The sequence below is a fragment of the Eurytemora carolleeae genome, unplaced genomic scaffold (genome assembly GCF_000591075.1).
Source record: "Eurytemora carolleeae unplaced genomic scaffold, Eaff_2.0 scaffold1235, whole genome shotgun sequence".
In the NCBI taxonomy this organism is placed as follows: domain Eukaryota; kingdom Metazoa; phylum Arthropoda; class Copepoda; order Calanoida; family Temoridae; genus Eurytemora; species Eurytemora carolleeae.
In genome coordinates, this window is record NW_019397135.1 from 2,660 (window position 1) to 30,018 (window position 27,359).

A 27,359-nucleotide genomic window follows, 5' to 3' on the forward strand; every position below is an offset into this window, starting at 1 on the left:
CTTCAGTCAATAAACATGGTTAAAGGGAGTGTTCGCGAAAAATTAAGAGGGTAGGCTTTTATCGATTGAATTCGATATCGATCGCTAGTATTTTACTTTTATGATATCAGCCTATACCATCTTCATTTTTTGCAAACACTCCCTTTAAACTGGCGTTTTAAAACATAAATTCTGGAGTTTCTAAATCGTTTTTTAACGGATGTTTATGTTTATATATAAATATATAATTTTCAGTGTTAAATGTTGGGAAAGAGGAAAAAAAGGAAAAATTAAAAATAATATTAAGGATAAGAATCATTTAGTTTAAAGTATGCTTGTTTACTGAAAAGGTATTCGCTGACCACATTGCGAACTGCAAAACATACTTAAACTTTAAAAGGTCAGGACAGGGTCGAAAATAGGAACTTGTTAGGGGAATATTCTATTAGGGGCAAACATTCTTTATGCCCCCCCTCTTTATTTTAAATGTTCCCTCTATTATGTAAAAACTAAAGATTATATTAATTAACCAACAAACGTTGATTCAAAAAGGAGCTCAAGTTGGCATCATATATTCCAATTCTACCCCCCCCCCCCCCCCCAACTTGCCAACCCAGCCCTGAAACCGCCCCTAAATTTACTCTTTACAAAACATCACTTTTCTCCAGGAACATTTCTGCAGTACTGGGAACAGATCTGTGTTTTCTCAAGCAACATTCCTGCTGAGCTGTGTAATGAACAGATCTTCATTTTCTTCAGGAATGTTCCTGCAGTGCTGGAAACAAATCTGTAAATCTTCTAAAGCAACATTCCTGCTGAGCTGTGTTAGGAACAGTTGCTTTTTCTCTATTAAGGAACGTTCCGTGCAGTGCTAGAAACATCCAAATTTCTCCATGGCTAGCAAAACGGTTTATATAGTATCTTAAGAAAAATTTTCTCTGTAATACTGCACTCTCAGTTAAACTACCATTTTTAGCCAGTCGCTCCCTTTAGTGGAAAGAGTATTTCTTTATCTGGGGTACTGTACTAATTTTCGAAAACGGGTTTGATTGTTTTTTTGTCTTTCTTGAGCCAACACAACTTGGAACACAGTGAAAAGGTATACGTTTGCAGATTTAGTAGAAAAGCTTAACAAAATGCTCCCTCTAGTCTCTAGGTCAGGACCGGAGCCAAACTAAATGTTTGTTCTGAAACTGTCCCTTTAAGATATAACATAGCAAAACAAACTTTTGTAAAATGTTCCTTTTTAGATAACGTGGGATATTTTCCAACTGTAAAACCTTTATAGTAAAGGGATACCTACAGTTTTCTGTGACTGCATGTGGACCATTCTGGAGACAATGAATATAAAGGAGGGTGGTCAAGTATCTTCTTCAGTTTGTAGGGAACCAGCAGGCTGGGAGTCAATATGTATATACACAATTTTTTCCTGGTAATATATTTTTATACAGGATGTCTCAAAAAACATGAGACTATTTGCATTGCTCCCGGTGCCGTGGCCTTTTTTCGTGTACACAATAATGTCAAAAGTACTCCAGCTAATATTTGAATTTTTAGACCGTGATACACGGTGTTTGCACTTTACAAATTGATGGAGAAAGGAATTGAGTTTTGCCACAAACTCAAATTTTCTAATCACTATATCTTTTAAACCTGGTGGTGCAAATCTTGATATTTCAAACTATACCATGTGAAATTATATCGTGAAAAATAAAGTCTTCGACATCGGGTTGACAAGATATTTTTTATGATTTACTGTGGAACGAATCAATTATATAATGATTATGACTTTATTTCTTTCTTTTTCGATTCTTAAAGGGACAGACCGGCAATGTAAGGTAGTAAAACTGAGTATGCAGTGTTGTGGACAAATTTTCTAGGATTCATTTGAGAAATATAAAATGTTTCCACGATATATAATCATTGAGTTTGAGTGCAAAGTCGACGTTCAAAATCATGACTTTGAATGGGTACGTTTCCAGAATCGTATTTTTTAATTATTAAATAACGACGACGAAAAATAAAGTAAAAATTATACTGTAAACTAATTAGATGGTTAGGAACATATTTCTTAAAAGAAATTTGTCAATAAATCAATGCTAAATCTATTTTTTCGTTTTCATCATTATATTGAATTTTTTACTTTCTATGAATTTATCCACAGATATCTTAAAATTCTTCAAATGTCTTTTTTTTCAATAAAAATTCCAAAAAATCTGGAGAAAAATCTTTATGAATAATAATAATAATAATAAACTAATAAATTGAAGAAGATTACTTATTTAAGATGATAAGATTAATTAACTTATTAGTAAACTGTAGAATTTTGTTAACATTTTTTGTCGTCGTAATTTAATAGTTTAAAAATAAAATTCTGAAAACGTATCCACCTAAAAGTACGATTTTGAACGTCGACTTTGCGCTCAAACTCAGGATTTACAGATCTTTAAAAAAATTTATATGTCACAAATGAATTCTAAAGAATTTGTCCACATCACTGCATACTCAGTTCAAATACTTTACATAGCCGGTCTGTCCCTTTAAAAGGACAATAGATGACTCTACTTCTAGTATAAAATGTCCTATTTAAACATATGCTTAGTCTGAGTGACAACTTGGCCGATTTCGTAGTTTTTAAAAATATTTGATTTCAACTTGAAAAACAAATATATACATTCATTCATTCACGAAAAGCAGGTATTAGAGTATACAAGATGTGAATTGGACATGCCACTTCATAAATGGAGTGTCACTTGTAACTACATCTACTATCCCTTCATGCCCTTCATATAATATCCTCTTCATTCTTTATTCATGACCCTACCTTATCTACATGATTATCAAAATTTTGAAATATTTAGGTTGTGTTTGTTCTATTCTGTTTCTTAAAGTATACTAATAATCAAAATCTATTTAGGTTGTGTTTGTTCTATTCTGTTTCTTAAACTATAATAATTAATTAAAATCTATTTAGGTTGTAATTGTTCTATTCTGTTTCTTAAAGTATACTAATAATATAAATCTATTTAGGTTGTGTTTGTTCTATTCTGTGTCTAAAAGTATACTAATAATCAAAATCTATTTAGGTTGTGTTTGTTCTATTCTGTGTCTAAAAGTATACTAATAATTAAAATCTATTTAGGTTGTGTTTGTTCTATTCTGTTTCTTAAAGTATACTAATAATTAAAATCTATTTAGGTTGTGTTTGTTCTATTCTGTTTCTTAAAGTATACTAATAATATAAATCTATTTAGGTTGTGATTGTTCTATTCTGTATCTGTAAGTATACTAAATAATATAAATCTATTTAGGTTGTGATTGTTCTATTCTGTTTCTTAAAGTATACTAATAATCAAAATCTATTTAGGTTGTGTTTGTTATATTCTGTTTCTTAAAGTATACTAAATAATTAAAATCTATTTAGGTTGTGTTTGTGCTATTCTGTTTCTTAAAGTATACTAAATAATATAAATCTATTTAGGTTGTGATTGTTCTATTCTGTTTCTTAAAGTATACTAAATAATTAAAATCTATTTAGGTTGTGTTTGTTCTATTCTGTTTCTTAAAGTATACTAAATAATTAAAATCTATTTAAGGTTGTGTTTGTTCTATTCTGTGTCTAAAAGTATACTAATAATTAAAATCTATTTAGGTTGTGTTTGTTCTATTCTGTTTCTTAAAGTATACTAAATAATTAAAATCTATTTAAGGTTGTGATTGTTCTATTCTGTTTCTTTAAGTATACTAATAATATAAATCTATTTAGGTTGTGTTTGTTCTATTCTGTTTCTTTAAGTATAATAAATAATTAAAATCTATTTAGGTTGTGTTTGTTCTATTCTGCTTCTTTAAGTATAACAAATAATTAAAATCTATTTAGGTTGTGATTGTTCTTTTCTGTTTCTCAGAGTCTGAATCTTTCCCTACCGTTGACTTGCTTGTAAAGGGAGCTATTATAAAGGGAGCCCTAATAAAGGGGGCCCTTATAAAGAGCACACTTGATAACCAAGCACAAGAGCCTATTTGCAGAATAGTTTACAAGCAAAGATGCACCCAAGTAAATGAAGAGAAGTGTAGCACAATACAAGAGGAGCAGTGCAGTTCAGGGACCAGACAGGAGTGCACCACCGTTAATGAACAGCAGTGCAGCATTTTATTGAATCAGCAATGCAATATAATAAATGAACAGCAGTGTACTGATGTAAATGAACAGCAATGCACAATAGTCAATGAACAGCAGTGCAACACTGTTACAGACACTGTCAACGAACAGCAATGTAACACTGTCCAAGAACAGCAATGCCGTCCTACCACAAGACAGGAGTGCAATACTGTAAATGAACAGAAATGCGAAACCAAATACGAGACAGTCAATGAACAGCAGTGTAATACAGTTCAGGAGCAGCAATGTAATACCGTCAACAAACAGGAATGTAACACAGTCAATGAACAGGTCTGCAGTACAGTTCAGGAACAGCAGTGCAGAACTGTAACAGATACTGTCAACGAACAGAAGTGCAGCATAGTAAATGAACAGCAATGTAATACAGTTCAGGAACAGCAGTGCTCTATCATCAATGAACAGCAATGTAACACTGTCCAAGAACAGAAGTGTTCAACAATTAATGAACAACAATGCAACACTGTTCAGGAACGACAATGTCAGATTATTACAGATACTGTCAATGAGCAAAAGTGCACTACCGTTAACGAGCAGAGGTGTTTAACAGTCAACGAACAGGTTTGCAACACTGTCAATGAGCAAGTATGTAACACTGTCCAAGAACAGCAATGTCGAACTATTACTGACATAGTAAATGAACAACAATGCAGCACTGTAAATGAGCAGGTTTGCAAAACTGTCTTTGAAGAAGTTTGCGACTCTGAAACAGCTGGGAACTCTTATGGAGGAACTGATGATTTTGGAGGGGAGGCTCGAGCAGCAGGATCCTCGTCAGTATCTGAACTTTACGGAGCTGCTTCAGCCCCAGCTTGCAGACAAGTTGCAAAGCAGGAGTGCACAAACGTTCCCAAGCAACAATGCAGAACTGTGCCACGATCAGTTTTAAGACAGGAGTGCAACAATGTTCCAAAGCAACAATGCAGAAGTGTTCCTAAACAGTCCTGCAGAAGTGTGCCACGGCAGCAATGTATAAACGTTCCAAGGCAACAGTGCTACAACGTTCCTCGCCAGGTTCAAAGGCAGGAGTGCTCTGATGTTCCCAAACAAGAATGCAGAACTGTTCCTAGACAACAGTGTCAGAATGTTCCCAGGCAAGAATGCAGAAGTGTCCCCAGACAACAGTGCCGCAATGTTCCTAAGCAGCAGTGCCGTACTATTCCAAGGCAGAAATGTCAGAATGTTCCTAGACAGGTCAGCAGGAATGATTGTTCAAGTGTTCCTCGACAGCAATGCAGCAATGTTCCCAAGCAAGTATGCCAAAATGTTCCATCAACAGAATGCAGATCTGTTCCCAGAGAGCAATGCAAAAATGTTCCAAGACAGGTTGCAAGCGAGCAATGCAGAAATGTTCCTAGACAACAGTGTCGTTCAGTTCCTGATAAAGAGTGCACAACTGTTCCCAGAGAGCAATGTCAGAATGTTCCACGACAGGTCCAGAGACAGGAGTGCAGGAATGTTCCCAGTCAACAGTGTCAAAATGTTCCTAGACGACAATGTAGCAGTGTTCCAAGGCAACAGTGCCTCAATGTTCCTAGCCAGCAGTGCCAAAATGTTCCTAGACAACAGTGCACAAACGTACCTTGGAATGAGTGTGTCAGTGTTCCTCGACAGGTGTGTAAGAATGTTCCCCGTCGGCAGTGCCACCCCGTTCCTAGTCGACAGTGCTCTGCTGATGCTGAAGGTTCCCACCATGGTTAAACAAAATCCCTCCGTTTACATTTTGTGCATATTGTTTCTGAAAATATGTTTCATGTCAGAAGAGCTAGTAGGTGACAGATCTCCTGTTTACAGTGCTGAGCCGTTTCCCCTTTCTCTGTGGTCTTATGAATACTATGTATTGTATTTTTACACCAACGTCCATTTCAATAGAGTTACCAAATACATCGCAGACTTAGTTTGAAAACCTTTCGTCTTTGTAAGTTATCCAGGTTATCCCTAGTTTTGTAGTGTTATATCAGTTTGTTCATGTGTGCACTATGTTTGACAATGAAACAGATTGAGTGGCTAAATAGATGTAAATTTACAATTCAATTTGACTGGTTTTTATCTCCAGGAAATGATTAGTATGAGAGAACCCTCAAATTGATTTAGCCAACAAGTTTATTGCAGTTTTTGAGAGGAATTTAAACAAAAACAGATTCACTTTGAGTTTTTTTTGGATTTGGATCAGAGGTATAAAAGGACATTATGAAGGGCGAAAACTGTTATTTTTGATTTGATTTAATTTCAGTGATAATGAAAAAATATGCTTGTGATCTATAAAATTTTAGCTAAATTAAGTTTGGACATTTAAGTTTTATGCGCACAATCTCCATCTTATTAAGTTTTTTGAGTTGGTTAAGTTTCTTTTTAAGAAAAGGTCGCAGGTTCTGAAGCACTCTGAAGCTTTCACGCTTTCTGATCTTACAGGCTATCTCAAGGGAAGCAGGAAACTCCGTATTCAGCAGTCTCAATATTTGATCTGTATGACTTGTCTGTCCATAATCCATAAAATTATTTCTGATCAAAGTCCCTCTGTCATTGTTTGCCATTTAGGGGCTTATCGCTGTTTTCCTCTTATAGTCTGCAAAAGTCCTAATCATCCGATATAATCCTTATTATATTTCTTGTTATTCTTCCTAGTTGTCAGGATTTGTGTAATTTTAAATGATATATGGATTGTAATACGCATGAGAAGCAAAATATTTACAGGTTTTTGTTGAGAGGATAAATCAAGAATGATTTGAAAAAAAGAAAATATTTGTTATTTTTTTCTTAATTGGCAAAATTTGATAAAAGATAATTCACAATCATGATCATGCTGGGTGGCAGAGTGAGGTAGATGCTAGAGGGGTGAAATATGCTGGTTGGCAGAGTGAGGTAGATGCTAGAGGGGTGAAATATGCTGGGGGGCAGAGTGAGGTAGATGCTAGAAGGGTGAAATATGCTGGGTGGCAGAGTGAGGTAGATGCTAGAGGAGTGAAATATGCTGGGTGACAGAGTGAGGTAGATGCTAGAGGGGTGAAATATGCTGGGTGGCAGAGTGAGGTAGGTGCTAGAGGGGTGAAATATGCTGGGTGGCAGAGTGAGGTAGGTGCTAGAGGGGTGAAATATGCTGGGTGGCAGAGTGAGGTAGGTGCTAGAGGGGTGAAATATGCTGGGTGGCAGAGTGAGGNATTCCCCCCCCCCTACAGAATCCTTATTTACGCCCCTGGTGAAATCATCATAAAATGAACAAATTTTGAATTAATAAGAAAAGAATATAAATTCATAATCATAATATTGTTAAAACATAATGGGATAAATATTAAAATATTTGCTAACGCCATTCTCAAACTGTAAACTCCATTATAATTGGTTAAATTTCATTCCAATTGCAACATTTTAAATATTTGCAGAATCTTTGCAAAATGTTAAATTGAGCAAGCTGCGTACTCATCTTTGACCTTTAGAAATACAAAAAAAATAGATTATAGCTGTCTAGTGTTTATCTCTTCATTGGCGTTAGTCTGGTTAAATGTACAAAATTGCGATACCGCCAGCCCCCCCCCCCCACACAAAACCGATAAAAGGGCAGATATCTCAACCCTATAAAAACACGCTTATAGTGATTTATTCTTCATTAACTTTTAAAATTCTTTTAGCAAAACATTTTCCGTAATCTTGATATATCATTATACCCCTAATTAAATATTCACGCGCGGGTTACAAAATTTCCCAAAGCTGGAACCCTTTTATCCGTACTTATTGATAAGATATGACGTATCCGACTGTGGCCGTCCGAAGTACTGTGAACACGACCCCTGTTCAAATATATTTTTTTAGCCCTGTAGCTTAATTGTTTAAAAAGTTATTAATCATTTTTTTAAAACATCACCCAGCCGTTTGATCGTCCTCCACCCTACCCTATGCATACGTTTAGTAAAATTTGTTTACAACTATGAAGTTGAATAGGCAAAGAAGTTTCAGCGTTCTACTTTAAGCCGTTTTTAAGTTATTTAGAAAAACCACGGGGGGGGACCCCTCCACCCCCATCGTGATAGGGTTAACAGAGCTGAAAACATTAGATATTAATATCAATGCTTATTCTTTTCTTTTTGTTATTCTTCAGAATTTTTATCTTCAGTTTGTATTCCGAAATGTTTCTAGAATTCAACCAATCAGAGCGGTGTATGCAAAATTCCGAACAGCCAATATATCAGAAGTTGGGAATTTTGAAATTTAATTAGTAGGGATAAAAAGTATTGAAATTCTAAGAAACATTATCAAGCTACTCCTTAGCCCCTGAAAGCTTCAAAGCTGCTTATAACTAAATTTGAGGAATCAAGCAATTTTACCACAAATTAAAGTATTTTAGTGCTGTCGAACAGAAAAGTTTTAAAATCTAATAATGTAAAAATGTATGATCCAGAAATCAAAAACTATCACAATTTACATAAATGTGTTGTATTGTTTATTATGAATAAATAATAATAAATAAAAGGTAATTATATTACCAATGAGGTGTTGGTTGACTATTCATTAGGAGAAGAATATGTCAAATTAAAACTAACAATGACAAGAAAAAGAATCAGCACTTGAAGATTAACTCTGATATGTGGGTTGAGCAGCTGAGCACTGTTGTCTAGGAACCTGCTGACACTGCTGACGTGGAACATTCTTGCACTCCTGTCTAGGAACATTGAAACACTCCTGATCAGGAACACTACTGCACTGCTGTCTGGGAACATTAAAACACTCTTGGCTGGGAATATTGATACACTGTTGTCTGGGAACATTCTGGCATTGTTCTCTTGGAATAATCTGGCACTGTTGACGGGGAACGTTCCTGCATTCCTGTCTCTGAACCTGTCTAGGAATATTCTGGCATTGCTGTCTTGGAACAGTTATGCACTCCTGATCAGGAACTGAACGGCACTGTCGTCTGGGAACATTTCTGCATTCCTGTCTTGGAACACGTTTTGGAACATTTCTGCATTGTTGTCTGGGAACAGATATGCACTCTGTTGATGGAACATTTCTACATTCTTGTCTGGGAACAAAGTTACACTGTTGCCTTGGAACATTAAAACACTCCTCTCTGCTTACTTGTCGTGGAACATTCTGGCATTGCTGCCTGGGAACAGTCTGGCACTGTTGTCGAGGAACACTGCGACACTCTTGTCTGGGAACACTCCTGCATTCTTGTCTTGGAACATTCTTGCACTCTTGCCTGGGAACATTTCTGCACTCTTGCCTGGGAACATTGTAGCAAGTTTCTCTTGGAATGTTTCTGCAGACCTGTTCCTCAACCCTTCTGGGAACCTGTTCACATTGTTGCCTGGGAACACTTCTACATTCTTGCCTAGGGACAGTAGAGCATGCCTGTCTTGGAACATTGTTGCAAACTTGCCTTGGAACATTTCTGCATTCTTGTCTTGGAACATAAGAACACTCCTGTCTTTGCACCTGGCGGGGAATATTTCTACACTCTTGCCTTGGAACACTTGTGCACTGCTGCCTTGGAACACTGGTACAAGCCTGTCTGGGAACATCCGTGCATACTTGCCTAGGAACATTGCTGCACTCCTGCCTTGTAACCTGTCTTGGAACATTGTTGCATTGTTGCCTTGGAACACTGGTGCACTCCTGTCTGGCTTCCTGTCTGCAAGCTGGGGCTGATGGTGCTCCATATCCTTCTTCAGGAGCAACTTCACCATAAGATGAATCAGCACTACCATCACAAACCTCATCATATACAGTTTCGCAAACCTCCTCATTTACTGTGGTGCATTGTTGTTCATTAACAGTGTCTGTAACAGTAGTACATTGCTGGTCTTGGACAGTGTTACATACTTGCTCATTGACAATGTTGCAAACCTGTTCGTTGATAGTTAAGCACTGCTGGTCCTGCACTGTAGTACACTGCTGTTCATTGATAGTATCTGTAATAGTCTGGCACTGCTGTTCTTGAACTGTATTGCACTCCTGCTCTTGAACAGTGTTGCACACTTCATCATTGACTGTGTTGCATACCTGCTCTTGGACAGTATTGCACTGCTGCTCCTGTACTGTACTGCACTGTTCTTCATACTTGGTCATGTACTGGGTTTCACACTTCTGCTCCTGTATGATGTTGCACTGCTGCTCGTTTACAGTATTACATTGCTGCTCATTAACAGTGGAGCACTGCTGTTCTTGTACAGTGTTACATTGCTGTTCATTAACAGTAGAGCATTCTTCATCCTGTACGGTGTTGCATTGCTGTTCATTTACTATGCTGCATTGCTGTTCATTGACAGTTTCTGTGACTGTTCTGCACTGCTGTTCCTGGACAGTATTGCAGACCTCTTCACTAACTACACTGCATTCCTGTTTGTTGACAGTATTACATTGCTGCTCCTGTACTGTATTACACTGCTGTTCATTTACTGTATCGTATCTTGTCCTGCATTTTCGTTCATTTACAGTGGTGCACTCCTGTCTTGTGGTAGGGCGACATTGCTGTTCCTGAACAGTGTTACATTGCTGTTCATTGACAGTGTCTGTGACAGTTTTGCATAGCTGTTCATTGACAGTGTTACACTGCTGCTCATTTACAGTACTGCACTGCTTTTCATTTACTGTACTGCATGACTGTGTCTGGACAGTGTTGCATTGCTGTTCATTTACAGTGCTGCACTCTTGCCTGGTAGTAGCCCGACATTGCTGTTCTTGTACTGTATTGCATTTCTGTTCATCGACTGTTTTACACTCCTCTTCGTAAACTGTTGTACAACTATCATCCAGTAAATCTACGCTAACTGCAGAACCCTCCAGTGAAGCCACGTTGCCATATCCACCCTCTTGAGCACTTCGCTTCTTTATAATTCCTTTTAGGAGCTTCTCATAAGAATTGTTAGGGAAGGATGCAGAGAGGGAGAAGCAGAGTATGGTCAGCAAAACCTTAAATTACAATTATTATAGTTTTTCACAAGTTTTAGTTTTATTTTATCACTTGACAATCAATTTACTGAGACGATTTATCCATTGGTAATAAAAGTCCTAAACTAAAAATATCTTAAAGTACAAATTACAATTGCATAGTTTACTAGAGGCTTGTTAAGTACAAAAAAAGGTTTCAGTGCAATTTTAAATGATCCAGCGTTTAAATTTACGTTAGTAAACAAAATATCACAAAAAATGAAAAAAAAATCTTACTATGAGTTGCTTGTGTGTTTTCATGTTTAGACAGCAGATTGCTGGTCTTCTTCAAACTGAAGTAATCCATAGACCCTCAGTTTTATATATACATTGTTTCCTCTCCGGAACTCTGGGTCACAATGGACACAATTTTCCGACCCATCTTCCGGGTCCCGATGTACAATTCTGGTCACTTTTCAAGTATTCAGCAACACCAAATATTTGAAGAAATTCCTATGATATTAGAAGAGGATAAGGTTTATCACAGGAAACTGTAAATTTACTGTTTGAGAATAAGTGTAGATTAATTTTTCTACCAGTTTCCATTTTATAAAGAATATTTTTATCAATAGTTAAAATTTTCAAACCCGTCTTTACTCTATATATACTTTACTTATCTGGATGTCGGCCTAATTTGTTTGTTTATATCCAATAAATGTCAAAACAACTGAAATGATCCGTCCAAATTTTTTGAAAAAATTTCGCTTTTTCCAAAATCCACAAGGAAAATAGATAAATTCATAATTTTAGATATAGAGCAAAAAGTAAAAGCTAAAATCGATTGGATGCTCTCTGCCCTAGTGAAATAAAGTTTAAGAATGTTCTGAAATCATTTTGGAACAATTCAGAATTTCTTATAATTATGGCATATTTTAAAATCATTTACTTCATTTTTCAGATTTCAGCCCCCTCTAGGGTTTCCATTCGCAAAACTTTTGCGCAATTTTTGCGGAACGAAACGCAATATTTTTCTTTCTTTGCGCATCAATTTTGCGCGAAAAAAACAACAATTTGCGCAATTATTCGCAAAAGTCATTTCGCGTAAAATTGCCCTATTCCGCTTTTGCGAAACTCAAGTTTTGCGCAATTCCGCAACAAGAGTTTTGCGCAAATCCGCAATTCCGCAATTTCGTAAAAATCAAACGGTTGGTGACGGTGTGTGTTTCTTAGAATTCAATTCTGGAAAAATCTTGTCTTGGAATGTCTTCCTATTGGTCACTTTTACATAATTGACCAATGACAATTAAGAAGAGTTCAAATCTCACAATTTTCTCGACAATTTTAGTTTTGGACATGCATATTTCCTAAAAGTGGATTCTTCAGGCATTGTTTACTTTCTTGCATTATTTTAGGAACATTTCTGCATTGTTGTCTGGGAACAGATATGCACTCTGTTGATGGAACATTTCTACATTCTTGTCTGGGAACAAAGTTACACTGTTGCCTTGGAACATTAAAACACTCCTCTCTGCTTACTTGTCGTGGAACATTCTGGCATTGCTGCCTGGGAACAGTCTGGCACTGTTGTCGAGGAACACTGCGACACTCTTGTCTGGGAACACTCCTGCATTCTTGTCTTGGAACATTCTTGCACTCTTGCCTGGGAACATTTCTGCACTCTTGCCTGGGAACATTGTAGCAAGTTTCTCTTGGAATGTTTCTGCAGACCTGTTCCTCAACCCTTCTGGGAACCTGTTCACATTGTTGCCTGGGAACACTTCTACATTCTTGCCTAGGGACAGTAGAGCATGCCTGTCTTGGAACATTGTTGCAAACTTGCCTTGGAACATTTCTGCATTCTTGTCTTGGAACATAAGAACACTCCTGTCTTTGCACCTGGCGGGGAATATTTCTACACTCTTGCCTTGGAACACTTGTGCACTGCTGCCTTGGAACACTGGTACAAGCCTGTCTGGGAACATCAGTGCATACTTGCCTAGGAACGTTGCTGCACTCCTGCCTTGTAACCTGTCTTGGAACATTGTTGCATTGTTGCCTTGGAACACTGGTGCACTCCTGTCTGGCTTCCTGTCTGCAAGCTGGGGCTGATGGTGCTCCATATCCTTCTTCAGGAGCAACTTCACCATAAGATGAATCAGCACTACCATCACAAACCTACTCACCCACCACCACCACCATTAGTATAAGGAATTAGAATGAAAGGGGGTGAGCTAATCCTTTTTTACTTGCAAATAGAAGGGCTCAGTTGTTTTTGGAGACTTTCCTATAATCCTATCATAGAAATAATATTAAAATAAACCCTATTTTAAGCTTCTTTTTTCTTAAATAGTTAAGAAAACACTTAAATAACTGATAAACTCTCAGATTTGGTTAAAATACAACAGATTTATAAAGTTAAATTCAAGATCTATATTTGCAGAAATATACAAAACACATGGAATTCCACTGTCTTTGTATCTTTCTTAGTCATGAAAATTTATCAGTTTCTTTAGTGTTCTTTCTTGCTTAAAATAATTTATATATTTTTATCAAATTTTGTTGTGTGCTATGCATGTTTTGATGATACCCATCCAACATGTTTTGATACCCCTCCAACATGTTTTGATACCTATCCTATATGTTTTGATACCCATCCAACATGTTTTGATGATACCCATCCAACATGTTTTGATACCTATCCCATATGTTTTGATGATACTCATCCAAGATGTTTAATGATACCCATCCAACATGTTTTGTTAATACCCATCCAACATGTTTTGTTGATACCCATCCAACATGTTTTGATACCCATCCAACATGTTTTGATACCCATCCAACATGTTTTGATACCCATCCAACATGTTTTGATNACATCATTTGATTTATAGTTATAACGGAAAATCATCGTTTGTAAAGTGGAAGGCATAGAGTCTATGTGAAATGATCATTGGTCAATTATGAAACCAGCCTATTTCATAATTTGGTTTTCTTTTAACAATAATTTTAGATTTTCTATAAAATGATATTCCAGGGCCCAAAAGGTTATATAGCATAAATATGTGAAGTACACCTGAGCCCGAAATTTAAAAGAGTATCGTTGAATGAAACTCCCGAGTTTCCATTTCGGGGTCTTAACATTTAAGTAAATTTTAATTTAAGAGATTCGAAAAAAGGAGAGTATGAAGAAACTAAATAACATAATATTTCATAACAAAAATATTGATATCTACAAAACACATATCCCCATTCGTGAAACTCGGGTTTCAAAACTGGTTTTTATAACGATACCCTGACTTAAGTTTTGGGCTCTGCAGTATGGAAACAGTACAACAAAATGGCCGTTTTACACTTTTTTCTAGTAAATTCCTCTCTATATATTCTATTCTCTATGGATGATACCCATCCAACATGTTTTGAAAAAAAAGTTAAAAAATCGAATTTCCTAAGGTTTTATTTTATTCCTTATAATTACTAAATGAGTTTTGATTTGTCAATTATTATCTTTGTTAGATATAAACCTCCCGGTGATGTTTTCTAAATAACTTAGAAACGGCTCATTAGAACGCTAAAACTTCACTTGTTCAACTTCATATTAATAAACAAATTTTACTAAACATTTTTCTTATGCAAAGGGTGGGGTGGAGGACAGTCAAACGGCGGTTCGGTGTTTCAAAAAATCAGAAATGGGAATGGGTAATACCTTTTCATTTATTAAGCTACAGAGCTAAAATTTATATATTTGAATAGATTAATATGTTAATTATGTTACATTTGTCAAAAGTAAAATATTTATTTTTGAACATTTTTTCAACGTATTTTGTGAACTTTTTAAAAATCATCCCTTTCACCCTAACCATTAAAGATAGAGGAAACGATTTATAACAACACAGATAGAACGCTAGACATCGTGTTTTTTTCGTTCACAATAACCCTGAGGCAGAAGCCCAAAAGAGTTCTGCGCGGAACTCCTGTGGGCTTTACCTCAGGTTAGTGTGAACTAAAAACCCCTAAAAATCTCGATAAGACGACATCTGTGTTGTTGTTTTAATTTATGGATAGAGGTTTAATTTTTTTTATGAGTAGGCCTTGAAAATTAAGTTTATTAAATTAACTGATATAGAGTAAATTAAATTTCCAATTAAATATCTAAATATGTAAATAAAAATCGGGCCAATGGCTTATGCGTTTTATTCATACACACGTGACACGCACAAACAAAGACTTCTATACTAGTATTTAGCATACTAGCTGAAGGCCCCGGCGTTGCACATGGGGAAAAAATATTTCAAAAAAGAATTTCAGAATTTGTTTTAGTCTAAGACATGAGTGTCCACAATAAATTTCAGCCCATTCGGTCCAGCCGTTTGGCCGGCCAGAGGGAACATATATGAATGTCTTTTTTTATTATATAGATAACAGACGATGAAAATACATAATATATTCTCGGGAATGTTCTTTGCCTAGTTCCCAAGCAAGTATATGATAAAGTTTCATTTTAGAATAAATGATTTCATCCTAGAATATATAGCTGTCTCCTAGAATATTTTATATAGCTTCATCCTCCTAATATATATAGCATTTAGAATATATTAAAAAGTTTTTTTCCTAGAATAATTAGTTGCATCCTATGTGGTTCACCTGAGTTTGCCAATTAAAATTTGTGGCCACGCAGTCCAAGGGTTCATGAGTTATGATCGAACATTTATTAAGAAAAAAAACACTCCCAAAAGCAGAGATTAAAATTTTATATGTATAAAAGATGATGAAACTAAATGATATACACTATAGGATAAAACTATTTATTCTAAAATAAAACTATATTTTCAAGAATGCAATTATTTATTCTAGGATACAACTTTATAATATATTCTAGTATAAATCTATATAATATATTCTAAGATGAATCTATATAATATATTCTAGTATAAATCTATATAATATATTCTAGGATGAATCTATATAATATATTCTAGGATGAATCTATATAATATATTCTAGGATCAATCTATATAATATTCTAGGATGAATCTATATAATATATTCTAGGATGAATCTATACAATATATTCTAGGATGAATCTATATAATATATTCTAGGATGAATCTATATAATATATTCTAGGACAAAACTATATATTCTAGGATGAAATCATACATTCTAAGATAAACCTTAATTTTATGCTTGGGAACCCAGTGTTGCCGGAAGTTTTCCATATAAAAGTCAATCCACTCAATATAAAATCTTTTAACTAGGCGAAAAGATTTCCCGTGGTTCTGCCAAGCTACCCAATCAAAATTTGTGGCGAATCGGTCTAAGGGTTCATGAGTTATGATCGTTCAAAAAAACAGACAAATAGTGATTACTACTTTATATTATCAGAAGAGAAGTTTTTCATCACAAAATTTTAATTGTATCAACATTATCATTCATGCTGAACAATCTTCAGGATAATGATTGCGGGATTATTTTAAATGTTTTTAAACCAAATTGTTGACAAAATAAAATTATAAAAAGTATGAATTTAATCACAGCAAATTAATAATATTTAATCACCAGTACGCCAGTGAAAACTTCCTTCTATATCTGCAGTTTCTTAGGATTTTCGATTTCTTATTTGAAGGAATTCATGTATACCATAATACAACAACTGCACTTATTGTGCATACAATACAGCTCTTGACCCGAAAAAAACGGGATAAGCGTTAGAATTCAGCAATGCAAATCTTCTGAAATTTTTTCAAGTTACCTTGGAATTAGGATTACACAGACCTATGATTAATGGACAAGAACAGTGTAAATAAGGACTACTTAAATACGAAAAACTGCTGTAGACTGTAGTAAGTTGAATATGATTAAGCCAAGAACTAATTCAAACACAAAATAAGAATAGGTTGCTAGATACAACAAACACAAAATAAGAATAGGTTGCTAGATATAACAAACACAGAATAAGAATAGGTTTCTAGATATCACAAACACAGAATAAGAATAGGTTGCTAGATATCACAAACACAGAATAAGAATAGGTTTCTAGATATCACAAACACAGAATAAGAATAGGTTGCTAGATATCACAAACACAGAATAAGAATAGGTTTCTAGATATCACAAACACAGAATAAGAATAGGTTGCTAGATATCACAAACACAGAATAAGAATTGGTTACTAGATATCACAAACACAGAATAAGAATAGGTTTCTAGATATTACAAACACAGAATAAGAATAGGTTGCTAGATATCACAAACACAGAATAAGAATAGGTTGCTAGATATCACAAACACAGAATAAGAATAGATTTCTAGATATCACAAACTTATTGAAGTAAAAATATGTTGCATTGTTTATTGATAATAAATAATAATGAATAATAATAGATAAATGGTAACAAATATTTAAGATAAAACTATAGATGGTATCTTTTTTTGATTACTTATAAGGTCAATTTAAAAACTAACAAAGACTAGAATAGTGTCTTGAAGATTAACTCTGATATGTGGGTTGAGCAGCTGAGCACTGTTGTCTAGGAATCTGCTGACACTGCTGACGTGGAACATTCTTGCACTCCTGTCTAGGAACATTGAAACACTCCTGATCAGGAACACTACTGCACTGCTGTCTGGGAACATTAAAACACTCTTGGCTGGGAATATTGATACACTGTTGTCTGGGAACATTCTGGCATTGTTCTCTTGGAATAATCTGGCACTGTTGACGGGGAACGTTCCTGCATTCCTGTCTCTGAACCTGTCTGGGAATATTCTGGCATTTCTGTCTTGGAACATTTGTGCACTCCTGATCAGGAACTGAACGGCACTGTTGCCTGGGAACATTTCTGCATTCCTGTCTTGGAACACGTTTTGGAACATTTCTGCACTGTTGTCTGGGAACAGATATGCACTCTGTTGATGGAACATTTCTACATTCTTGTCTGGGAACAAAGTTACACTGTTGCCTTGGAACATTAAAACACTCCTCTCTGCTTACTTGTCTTGGAACATTCTGGCATTGCTGTCTGGGAACAGTCTGGCACTGTTGTCGAGGAACACTGCGACACTCTTGTCTGGGAACACTTCTGCATTCCTGTCTTGGAACACTCTTGCACTCTTGCCTGGGAACATTTCTGCACTCTTGCCTGGGAACATTGAAGCAAGTTTCTCTTGGAATGTTTCTGCAGACCTGTTCCTCAACCCTTCTGGGAACCTGTTCACATTGTTGCCTGGGAACACTTCTACATTCTTGCCTAGGAACAGTAGAGCATGCCTGTCTTGGAACATTGTTGCAAACTTGCCTTGGAACATTGCTGCACACCTGCCTTGGAACATAAGAACACTCCTGTCTTTGAACCTGGCGGGGAATATTTCTACACTCTTGCCTTGGAACACTTGTGCACTGCTGCCTTGGAACACTGGTACAAGCCTGTCTGGGAACATCAGCGCATACTTGCCTAGGAACATTGCTGCACTCCTGCCTTGTAACCTGTCTTGGAACATTGTTGCATTGTTGCCTTGGAACACTGGTGCACTCCTGTCTGGCTTCCTGTCTGCAAGCTGGGGCTGATGGTGCTCCATATCCTTCTTCAGGAGCAACTTCACCATAAGATGAATCAGCACTACCATCACAAACCTCATCATATACAGTTTCGCAAACCTCCTCATTTACTGTGGTGCATTGTTGTTCATTAACAGTGTCTGTAACAGTAGTACATTGCTGGTCTTGGACAGTGTTACATACTTGCTCATTGACAATGTTGCAAACCTGTTCGTTGATAGTTAAGCACTGCTGGTCCTGCACTGTAGTACACTGCTGTTCATTGATAGTATCTGTAATAGTCTGGCACTGCTGTTCTTGAACTGTATTGCACTCCTGCTCTTGAACAGTGTTGCACACTTCATCATTGACTGTGTTGCATACCTGCTCTTGGACAGTATTGCACTGCTGCTCCTGTACTGTACTGCACTGTTCTTCATACTTGGTCATGTACTGGGTTTCACACTTCTGCTCCTGTATGATGTTGCACTGCTGCTCGTTTACAGTATTACATTGCTGCTCATTAACAGTGGAGCACTGCTGTTCTTGTACAGTGTTACATTGCTGCTCATTAACAGTAGAGCATTCTTCATCCTGTACGGTGGTGCACTGCTGTTCATTTACTATGCTGCATTGCTGTTCATTGACAGTTTCTGTGACTGTTCTGCACTGCTGTTCCTGGACAGTATTGCAGATCTCTTCATTAACTACACTGCATTCCTGTTTGTTGACAGTATTACATTGCTGCTCCTGTACTGTATTACACTGCTGTTCATTTACTGTATCGTATCTTGTCCTGCATTTTCGTTCATTTACAGTGGTGCACTCCTGTCTTGTGGTAGGACGACATTGCTGTTCCTGAACAGTGTTACATTGCTGTTCATTGACAGTGTCTGTGACAGTTTTGCATAGCTGTTCATTGACAGTGTTACACTGCTGCTCATTTACAGTACTGCACTGCTGTTCATTTACTGTACTGCATGACTGTGTCTGGACAGTGTTGCATTGCTGTTCATTTACAGTGCTGCACTCTTGCCTGGTAGTAGCCCGACATTGCTGTTCTTGTACTGTATTGCATTTCTGTTCATCGACTGTTTTACACTCCTCTTCGTAAACTGTTGTACAACTATCATCCAGTAAATCTACGCTAACTGCAGAACCCTCCAGTGAAGCCACACTGCCATATCCACCCTCTTGAGCACTTCGCTTCTTTATAATTTTTAGAAGCTTCTCATAAGAATTGTTAGGGAAGGATGCAGAGAGGGAGAAGCAGAATATGGTCAGCAAAACCTTAAAGTACAATTATTATAGTTTTAATCAGTTTTTCCGTCAATTGGTTGGCCTTTTGGATAATATGTGTTACAGTGGCGGAAATATCAGAGATTACTGCACTTACTGCCCCTACAAGTTACAGTTGCCCCCTCGAAAAAAAAAATCCCTATTGATTAGTCTGCTTTTAACACCTTTAAAAAAATTTGTGTAAGACGACTATTTTCATGAAAGTATAAGTTTTTGCGGCATTTCGCAGATGGCCTAGACAGTAAACTCCGTCATTTCCATAATGTCATTTCCAGTAGATTTATTTAAGATCTTAACATACTACATTGACGACAAGAAAATTTTAGAAATTAGAAAATAGAATATAATCAAAGACAAATTTTTTCAAAGTTTTGCAGAGTAGCTTTTCTAACGATTTAAAAAAGTAACAGCTTTTTCACTTGGAGTAAAACTATTTTTTATGTTATTTAAAATAAATTCAGTTTTTTTTACAGATCTTTTTGGTCAGTGTAAAATGAATGTAACTATAATGAAGGATATAAAACAAGGTGAAAGCTGAAAGGTAGGAAATGAAGCCTTTCTTTTAATGGAAATTATAAAGGCCAGAAATGAGTGGAAAATGCAAATCAAATACAACTAAAACCAATAATTTGATATACATAATGATATTTTTCTAGGGGGGGGGGGGAAAAAAAATTCGGCGTCCCCCCCCCCCCTACAGAATCCTTATTTACCCCCTTTTCAATAATCTGCATCATGTTAATTCACTTCAACCATTACTATAGAATTTGATATAATCTAGCTTTGCTATTTTCAAGCTTAACAAATAACGCATTATGATCTTACCACAAGTTTCTTGTGTGTTTTCATGGTTAGACAGCAGATTGCTGGTCTTCTTCAAACTGAAGTAACCCCTAGACCCTCGGTGTTATATATACATTGTTTCCTCTCTGGAACTCTGGGTCACAATTGGAATGGTCACTATTCTTTCCGACCCATCTTCCGGGTACAGAGAAACATTTTCTGTCCACTTGTAGCAACACTGGATTATGTAAAGAAATACCTTCACAGATGGACAGTTTAATGTTTATAGGGTCTCCATATATTTAAAATTACTCGGTCACTTTTTTGAGCAGGAAGCAGATTGGCGGAGGCGGAGGAGAATTTAGATTCAAGAGATATCAGTAAAAATAGAGGAAGATGCAACTAAGGGACTGGACGCTGTTCTGAGAGAAGGAAGGAAGAAGGTAGAGAGGAAAGCTAGGACATCGAATACAGATATAAAATGGTTGGATCAGGGCTCAAATTTAATTGATATAGAAAAGGTTAGCTTGTGAATAGTTGAGGATAGATAGTGATGATAAGTTCAGAAGGATGAAATAAATAAATAATATAGTTTTGATTTATCAGTTTGATGGTTGGATCATAGTTCTTAGAATGAGAGAAGAATAGCTAGATTAATGAGCCTTTAAAGATAGTGACATAAAGTGGAGTGTGTAAGATAGAATAGTGGACTGGTAAGGATGCAAAATGTAAATGTTTTAAGATTGAATATTGGACTGGTAAGGATATATGGTAATATTTTAGATTGAATAGTGGAATGGGAAGGATTGTAAAGTTTTAAGATTTAATAGTGTAATGGGAAGGATTGTAATGTTTTAAGATTTAATAGTGTAATTGGAAGGATGGTAATGTTTTAAGATTGAATAGTGTAATGGGAAGGATTGTAATGTTTTAAGATTTAATAGTGTAATGGGAAGGATTGTAATGTTTTAAGATTTAATAGTGTAATTGGAAGGATGGTAATGTTTTAAGATTGAATAGTGTAATGGGAAGGATGGATATGTTTAAGATAGAATAGTGGAATAAGAAGGATGGTAATGTTTTAATATTGAATAGTGTAATGGGAAGGATGGTAATGTTTTAAGATTAAATAGTGGAATAAGAAGGATGGTAATTTTTTAATATTGAATAGTGTAATGGGAAGGATTGTAATGTTTTAAGATTGAATAGTGGAATGGGAAGGATGGATATGTTTAAGATAGAATAGTGGAATAAGAAGGATGGTAATGTTTTAAGATTTAATAGTGTAATGGGAAGGATTGTAATGTTTTAAGATTTAATAGTGAAGGATGGTAATGTTTTAAGATTAAATAGTGGAATAAGAAGGATGGTAATGTTTTAAGATTGAATAGTGGAATGGGAAGGATGATAATGTTTTAAGATTGAATAGTGGAATAAGAAGGATGGTAATGTTTTAATATTGAATAGTGGAATGGGAAGGATGATAATGTTTTAAGATTGAATAGTGGAATAAGAAGGATGGTAATGTTTTAATATTGAATAGTGGAATAAGAAGGATGGTAATGTTTTAATATTGAATAGTGTGATAAGAAGAAAGGTAATGTTTTAATATTGAATAGTGTAATGTGAAGGATGGAAATGTTTTAAGATTGAATAGTGGAATGGGAAGGATGGAAATGTATAGGTTTGAATAGTGGAATGGGAAGGATGATAATGTTTTAAGATTGAATAGTGGAATAAGAAGGATGGTAATGTTTTAAGATTAAATAGTGGAATGGAAAGATTAATTGTTATACATAATATATGTTGTATGATAAATTTATTCTTGAAAATGCATGCTAGTAAGTAATTCATATATAATTCATTCTAGTAGTGCATGTTCAGTGGATATTACAGACAGCAATTAGTTTTTTTAAATGTCATCTATCTATCCAACTATCTATCTATCTATAGCTGCAAGGCATGAAACATCATGTGTGTATTGTGAGAATCTGAAATATATCAAAATCTATCTATTTATCTATTTATATATACAGATGTATCTATCTATCTATATATCCCTCTGACTGTTAACAATCTATAAATGTTTTCTACCTGAGTGAGTTCAAGAAGAAAGAGGACTGGGATGCATGGATTCGGATTTTCTCTTAATCTATTTATTACTTGAAGCGCACATTAAGTAGCGAGGTTTAATGCATGGTTGTTAGGAGATGGACTCTGGCATAAATTGATAACAACACAGATAGAACACTAGATGTCGTCTGATGCAGAAGCCCAAAAGAGTTACGCGCATCACTGCTATTTCATCGGACAGCTCAAATTTATTTAAGAGAAATACCAAGGGGCATGACTTAGAGGTCCTAATTTTAAACACTCAAGTTTTTTTTACTGTTAAGACTAAGAGATTACACAAAAATCTGAGATGTTTCTCCCCCTGGTCTATACTTCTCTATTTATCCCCCCTCCCTTAGTAATCATCTTCTACCCCCCNAGGAAGATAAACCATGAAACTCAATAAACCTACTCCTGTACACAAGGAAGATACACTAGGAACCCTAATAAACCTACCCCTGTACACAAGGAAGATACACCAGGAACCCCAATGAACTTATTCCTGTACACAAGGAATACACACCAGGAAACTCAATAAACCTACTCCTGTACACAAGGAAGATACACTAGGAACCCTAATAAACCTACCCCTGTACACAAGGAAGATACACCAGGAACCCTAATAAACCTACCCCTGTACACAAGGGAGATAAACCAGGAAGCTCAATAAACCTACCCCTGTACACAAGGAAGATACACCAGTATCCCTATTAAACCTACCCCTGTACACAAGGAAGATACATATATATATATATATATATATATATATATACTTTTAGGGGAGGGGTTCAATGTTAGATAGAAGGTTGATAGGTTTTTTTGGAAAATATATACATACCTTGGCCTACCAATTTTACATGTCGTAAATAAGAAGCAACTTTTCATGATCTTTGTTCTCCATCAAACCTGAAATGGTCCCTAAAATCCCAAACTATCCCCTGAGAGAGGGAACCCCCGGCCCCGATGAGTAAACGAGCCTCCGCTATACGGTAAACGAGCCTCCGCTATACAGCACAGCTTCTTTACATGTTATAAATAATTTTCCAAATTTTTTTCTAGAATTCAAGAAAATTTCATGAATGCATTGGATTAATCCAGGCAGTCATGTGTTTAATTCAAGCAACAAATCATGCAGTATGGCCATTCTTATTCCAAGCTGTCAAGCATTTGTTTATCTAACAAATTCTTATATTTTGATTCAGGCAATTATGTTGTGTTAAAAGTCTTCAAAATGTACATTATATTTATGATAATATCAAAGCATATTTTAGAATGGCAAAGCATAAATAAGAAAGGAAAACATATTTGGAAAAAAATTATAATCTCAAAGTAAAATTAAATTTTTACTTTTACTTTTGATATAAATAACTGGGCACAAGGTACTAATGCAAGGAAAGTGTATTGCGGTCGCGTATACTCTGCGTACATATTGAAACCAGTTCTCTCAGCTCTGGCGGAATTTGTAAACAAGTGCATCAGTGTTCGTTTAGTATCCGAGGAGGAGAAAAGCATTTAATTTTGATAATTTTGAAAATTCACATAATAGTTTCCTATGACCAGAATATTTCATAGATAATTTTTGTGAAAATGGATTCCATGTCAGGCTGTGACATCCGTCTTGTGTTTACTTTTCCGTACACTGCAGTACAAAAAATGCGTACACCTCTGAAATAACTTTCCTTGCATTAGTACCTTGACTGGGCAAGACCTCTATATAGAATGGGATGGGGGGGGGGGGTATATCCCTAAGGGGAAAGGGGTAATAATCATCTCGATAGGGAGTGGGGGAGGGTATTCCCCAAAAACGCTAACAAAAAAGGTTGAAAGGTTTTAGGGTTATTGCCTTTTAATAGATGTTTTATCTGTATACACGATTCTCTTTATTTGTACGTAAAGTCATAAACTTTTTTGCAACTGTGCTATAACTGCTAATTATCTTAAAGTGACTTTTGCTCTTGCAATTTAAGACTATTTAAAGAGGATCTTGGCTGATTCATACCAGTCCGGTATACTATTTAGTTGTTAAGGAACAGGTTAAGAAAATAAAACTTAACTTTTATCATCGAAAATAAGTAATCTTATTCAGTTATTGGTTTCTATAATGTCTCAATGTTTAAAACCAGTTTTTAAGAAATTCCAGGAATTTCAAATGAAAAGAAGAATTTAAAGAACTCTGGGAACAAAGTCATAAAGAATAAGAGAATCAATATGAGGATGAAAAAGAAACCATTTTATTCTAACATTGATTTATTGACAAATTTCCTATGTTCCTAAAACATTTTTAAATATATTTTCTAGATCTTTTAGTAGATATGTTTTCTAAATCTATTGGCAGGTATGTTTGCTAGATATTTTGGTAGATATTTGCTAGATATATTGGTAGATATTTGCTAGATATATTGGTAGATATTTGCTAGATTTATTGGTAGATGTATTTGCTAAATCTATTAGTATATATGTTTGCTAGATCTATTGGTAGATATGATTGCTAGATATATAGGTAGGTATATTTGCTACATCTATTTGTAGATATATTTGCTAGATCTATTGGCAATTACGTTTGCTAGATCTAAATTGGTATGTATGTTTTCTAAATCTATTGGTAGATATGTTTCCTAGATCAATTGGTAGATATGTTTGCTAGATATATTGGTAGATATGTTTGCTTGATATATTGGTAGACATGTTTCCTAGATCAATTGGTAGATATGTTTGCTAGATATATAGGTAGATATGTTTGCTAGATACATTGTTAGATAAATTTGCTAGATATATTGGTAGATATGTTTGCTAGATCTATTGGTAAATATGTTTGCTAGATATATTGGTAGATATATTTGCTAGATCTATTGGTAGATATGTTTTCTATAGATCTATTGGTAGATATGTTTGCTAGATATATTGGTGTATACGTTTGCAACAATTGGTAGATATATTAGTAAATGAAATTGCAAATTTTGTTTCAAATTTTTTTTCCTTCTAAATTCGAATTTTTTTATTTCACGGGCAACGCCGGGCACTTCAGCTAGTTTAATATAATTTTATATTCCTCTTTTGTATAGATAATTTTTAACTACATTTTGGTAATTTTCAAGTATCGGTAAGTTCGATATCATGAAACAAAATATTAGGGTTTTAAAAACAGGTACCGTATTCAACTCTTTAAAAACAGGTACCGTATCAACTCTTTTAAAACAGGTACCGTATCAACTCTTTTAAAACAGGTACCGTATCAACTCTATAAAAACAGGTACCGTATCAACTCTTTAAAAGCAGGTACCGTATCAACTCTTTAAAAACAGGTACCGTATCAACTCTTTTAAAAACAGGTACCGTATCAACTCTTTTAAAACAGGTACCGTATCAACTCTTCAAAAACAGGTACCGTATCAACTCTTTTAAAAACAGATACCGTATCAACTCTTTTAAAAACAGGTACCGTATCAACTCTTTTAAAACAGGTACCGTATTAACTCTTTAAAAACAGGTACCGTATCAACTCTTTAAAAACAAGTACCGTATCAACTCTTTTAAAAACAGGTACCGTTACAACTCTTTTAAAAACAGGTACCGTATCAACTCTTTAAAAACAGGTACCGTATCAACTCTTTTGTCCATTGCGGCCTTGTTTCATTCAACTTCTCCCCACTTCATGCTTCCAAAACAAATATTTTAAAATCTTAAAATTCTTATTTTCAAAAATGAATTCTTATTTTAAAATATGATTCAATGTCAATCTTATTTAAACATCCAAAAAATAAGATAATGAGGGGTAATAAAAAAAATAGACTGTTATCTACATATTTGTTTTGATGATAATCTTGAATTCTGACCAGGCCGACCTGCTTGGGCCTTTGTCTGTTTAGTGAGGGGACAATAAACCTTTCAATTTAGTAGGGAGCTTCATTCTTTAGGTATGTATCAGAGATAGTTTAAGAGAGTACATCGAAATCTATTAAAGGCTAGAATATGCAATATTTGTATTATTGTATGTACAACTGGAGTACACAACCAATATTTCTACAATTGTATGTACACCTGGAGTACACAACCAATATTTCTACAATTGTATGTACAACTGGAGTACACAACCAATATTTCTACAATTGTATGTACACCTGGAGTACACAATCAATATTTCTACAATCGTATGTACACCTGGAGTACACAACCAATATTTCTACAATTGTATGTACACCTGGAGTACACAACCAATATTTCTACAATTGTATGTACTGGAGTACACAACCAATATTTCTACAATTGTATGTACAACTGGAGTACACAACCAATATTTCTACAATTGCATGTACAACTGGAGTACACAACCAATAAGCAGACCACGCATAAAGTCTGACAAGTCAACCTTGTAGCACTGGCTATTCCTGTCCATAGAGTTGGTACAGTACAAACATGGACTGGAAAGGTTGACCCGGCTCGGAAATTCAAATGTACTACGGCTGCCCGTGAGACGTCTATATTCAGGGATATTTAAACATCCTACGGATATGCAATACAAACCCTTCAAAAATAGACTGAATTTATTTAAACATTGTAAAACTTAATAACCCCTGAAAATTAATTATATGCAACAAGTGATGGTTAGAT

General features: G+C 35.3%; 3 protein-coding genes across 3 annotated transcripts; 1 reads left to right on the forward strand and 2 right to left on the reverse strand.

Annotated features, from left to right (window-relative positions):
- Window positions 1-1,373: 1,373 nt before the first annotated feature.
- Window positions 1,374-6,046, forward strand: LOC111712241 (axoneme-associated protein mst101(2)). Its single transcript, XM_023486810.1, has 2 exons — window positions 1,374-1,411; window positions 3,860-6,046. The coding sequence occupies exons 1-2, from the start codon at window positions 1,388-1,390 to the stop codon at window positions 5,858-5,860; spliced, it is 2,025 nt and encodes a 674-aa protein (XP_023342578.1). The 5' UTR covers window positions 1,374-1,387; the 3' UTR covers window positions 5,861-6,046.
- A 2,552-nt stretch (window positions 6,047-8,598) lies between these two features.
- Window positions 8,599-11,399, reverse strand: LOC111712246 (axoneme-associated protein mst101(2)). The gene is made up of 2 exons (XM_023486814.1): window positions 11,321-11,399; window positions 8,599-11,065 (listed from the first exon to the last, which is right to left on the reverse strand). The coding sequence occupies exons 1-2, from the start codon at window positions 11,342-11,344 to the stop codon at window positions 8,726-8,728; spliced, it is 2,364 nt and encodes a 787-aa protein (XP_023342582.1). The 5' UTR covers window positions 11,345-11,399; the 3' UTR covers window positions 8,599-8,725.
- Window positions 11,400-17,352: 5,953 nt separating this feature from the next.
- On the reverse strand, window positions 17,353-20,720 carry LOC111712243 (axoneme-associated protein mst101(2)). Its single transcript, XM_023486812.1, has 2 exons — window positions 20,682-20,720; window positions 17,353-19,847 (listed from the first exon to the last, which is right to left on the reverse strand). Exons 1-2 carry the CDS (start codon window positions 20,703-20,705, stop codon window positions 17,511-17,513), a joined length of 2,361 nt encoding a protein of 786 aa, XP_023342580.1. The 5' UTR covers window positions 20,706-20,720; the 3' UTR covers window positions 17,353-17,510.
- Window positions 20,721-27,359: the final 6,639 nt, after the last annotated feature.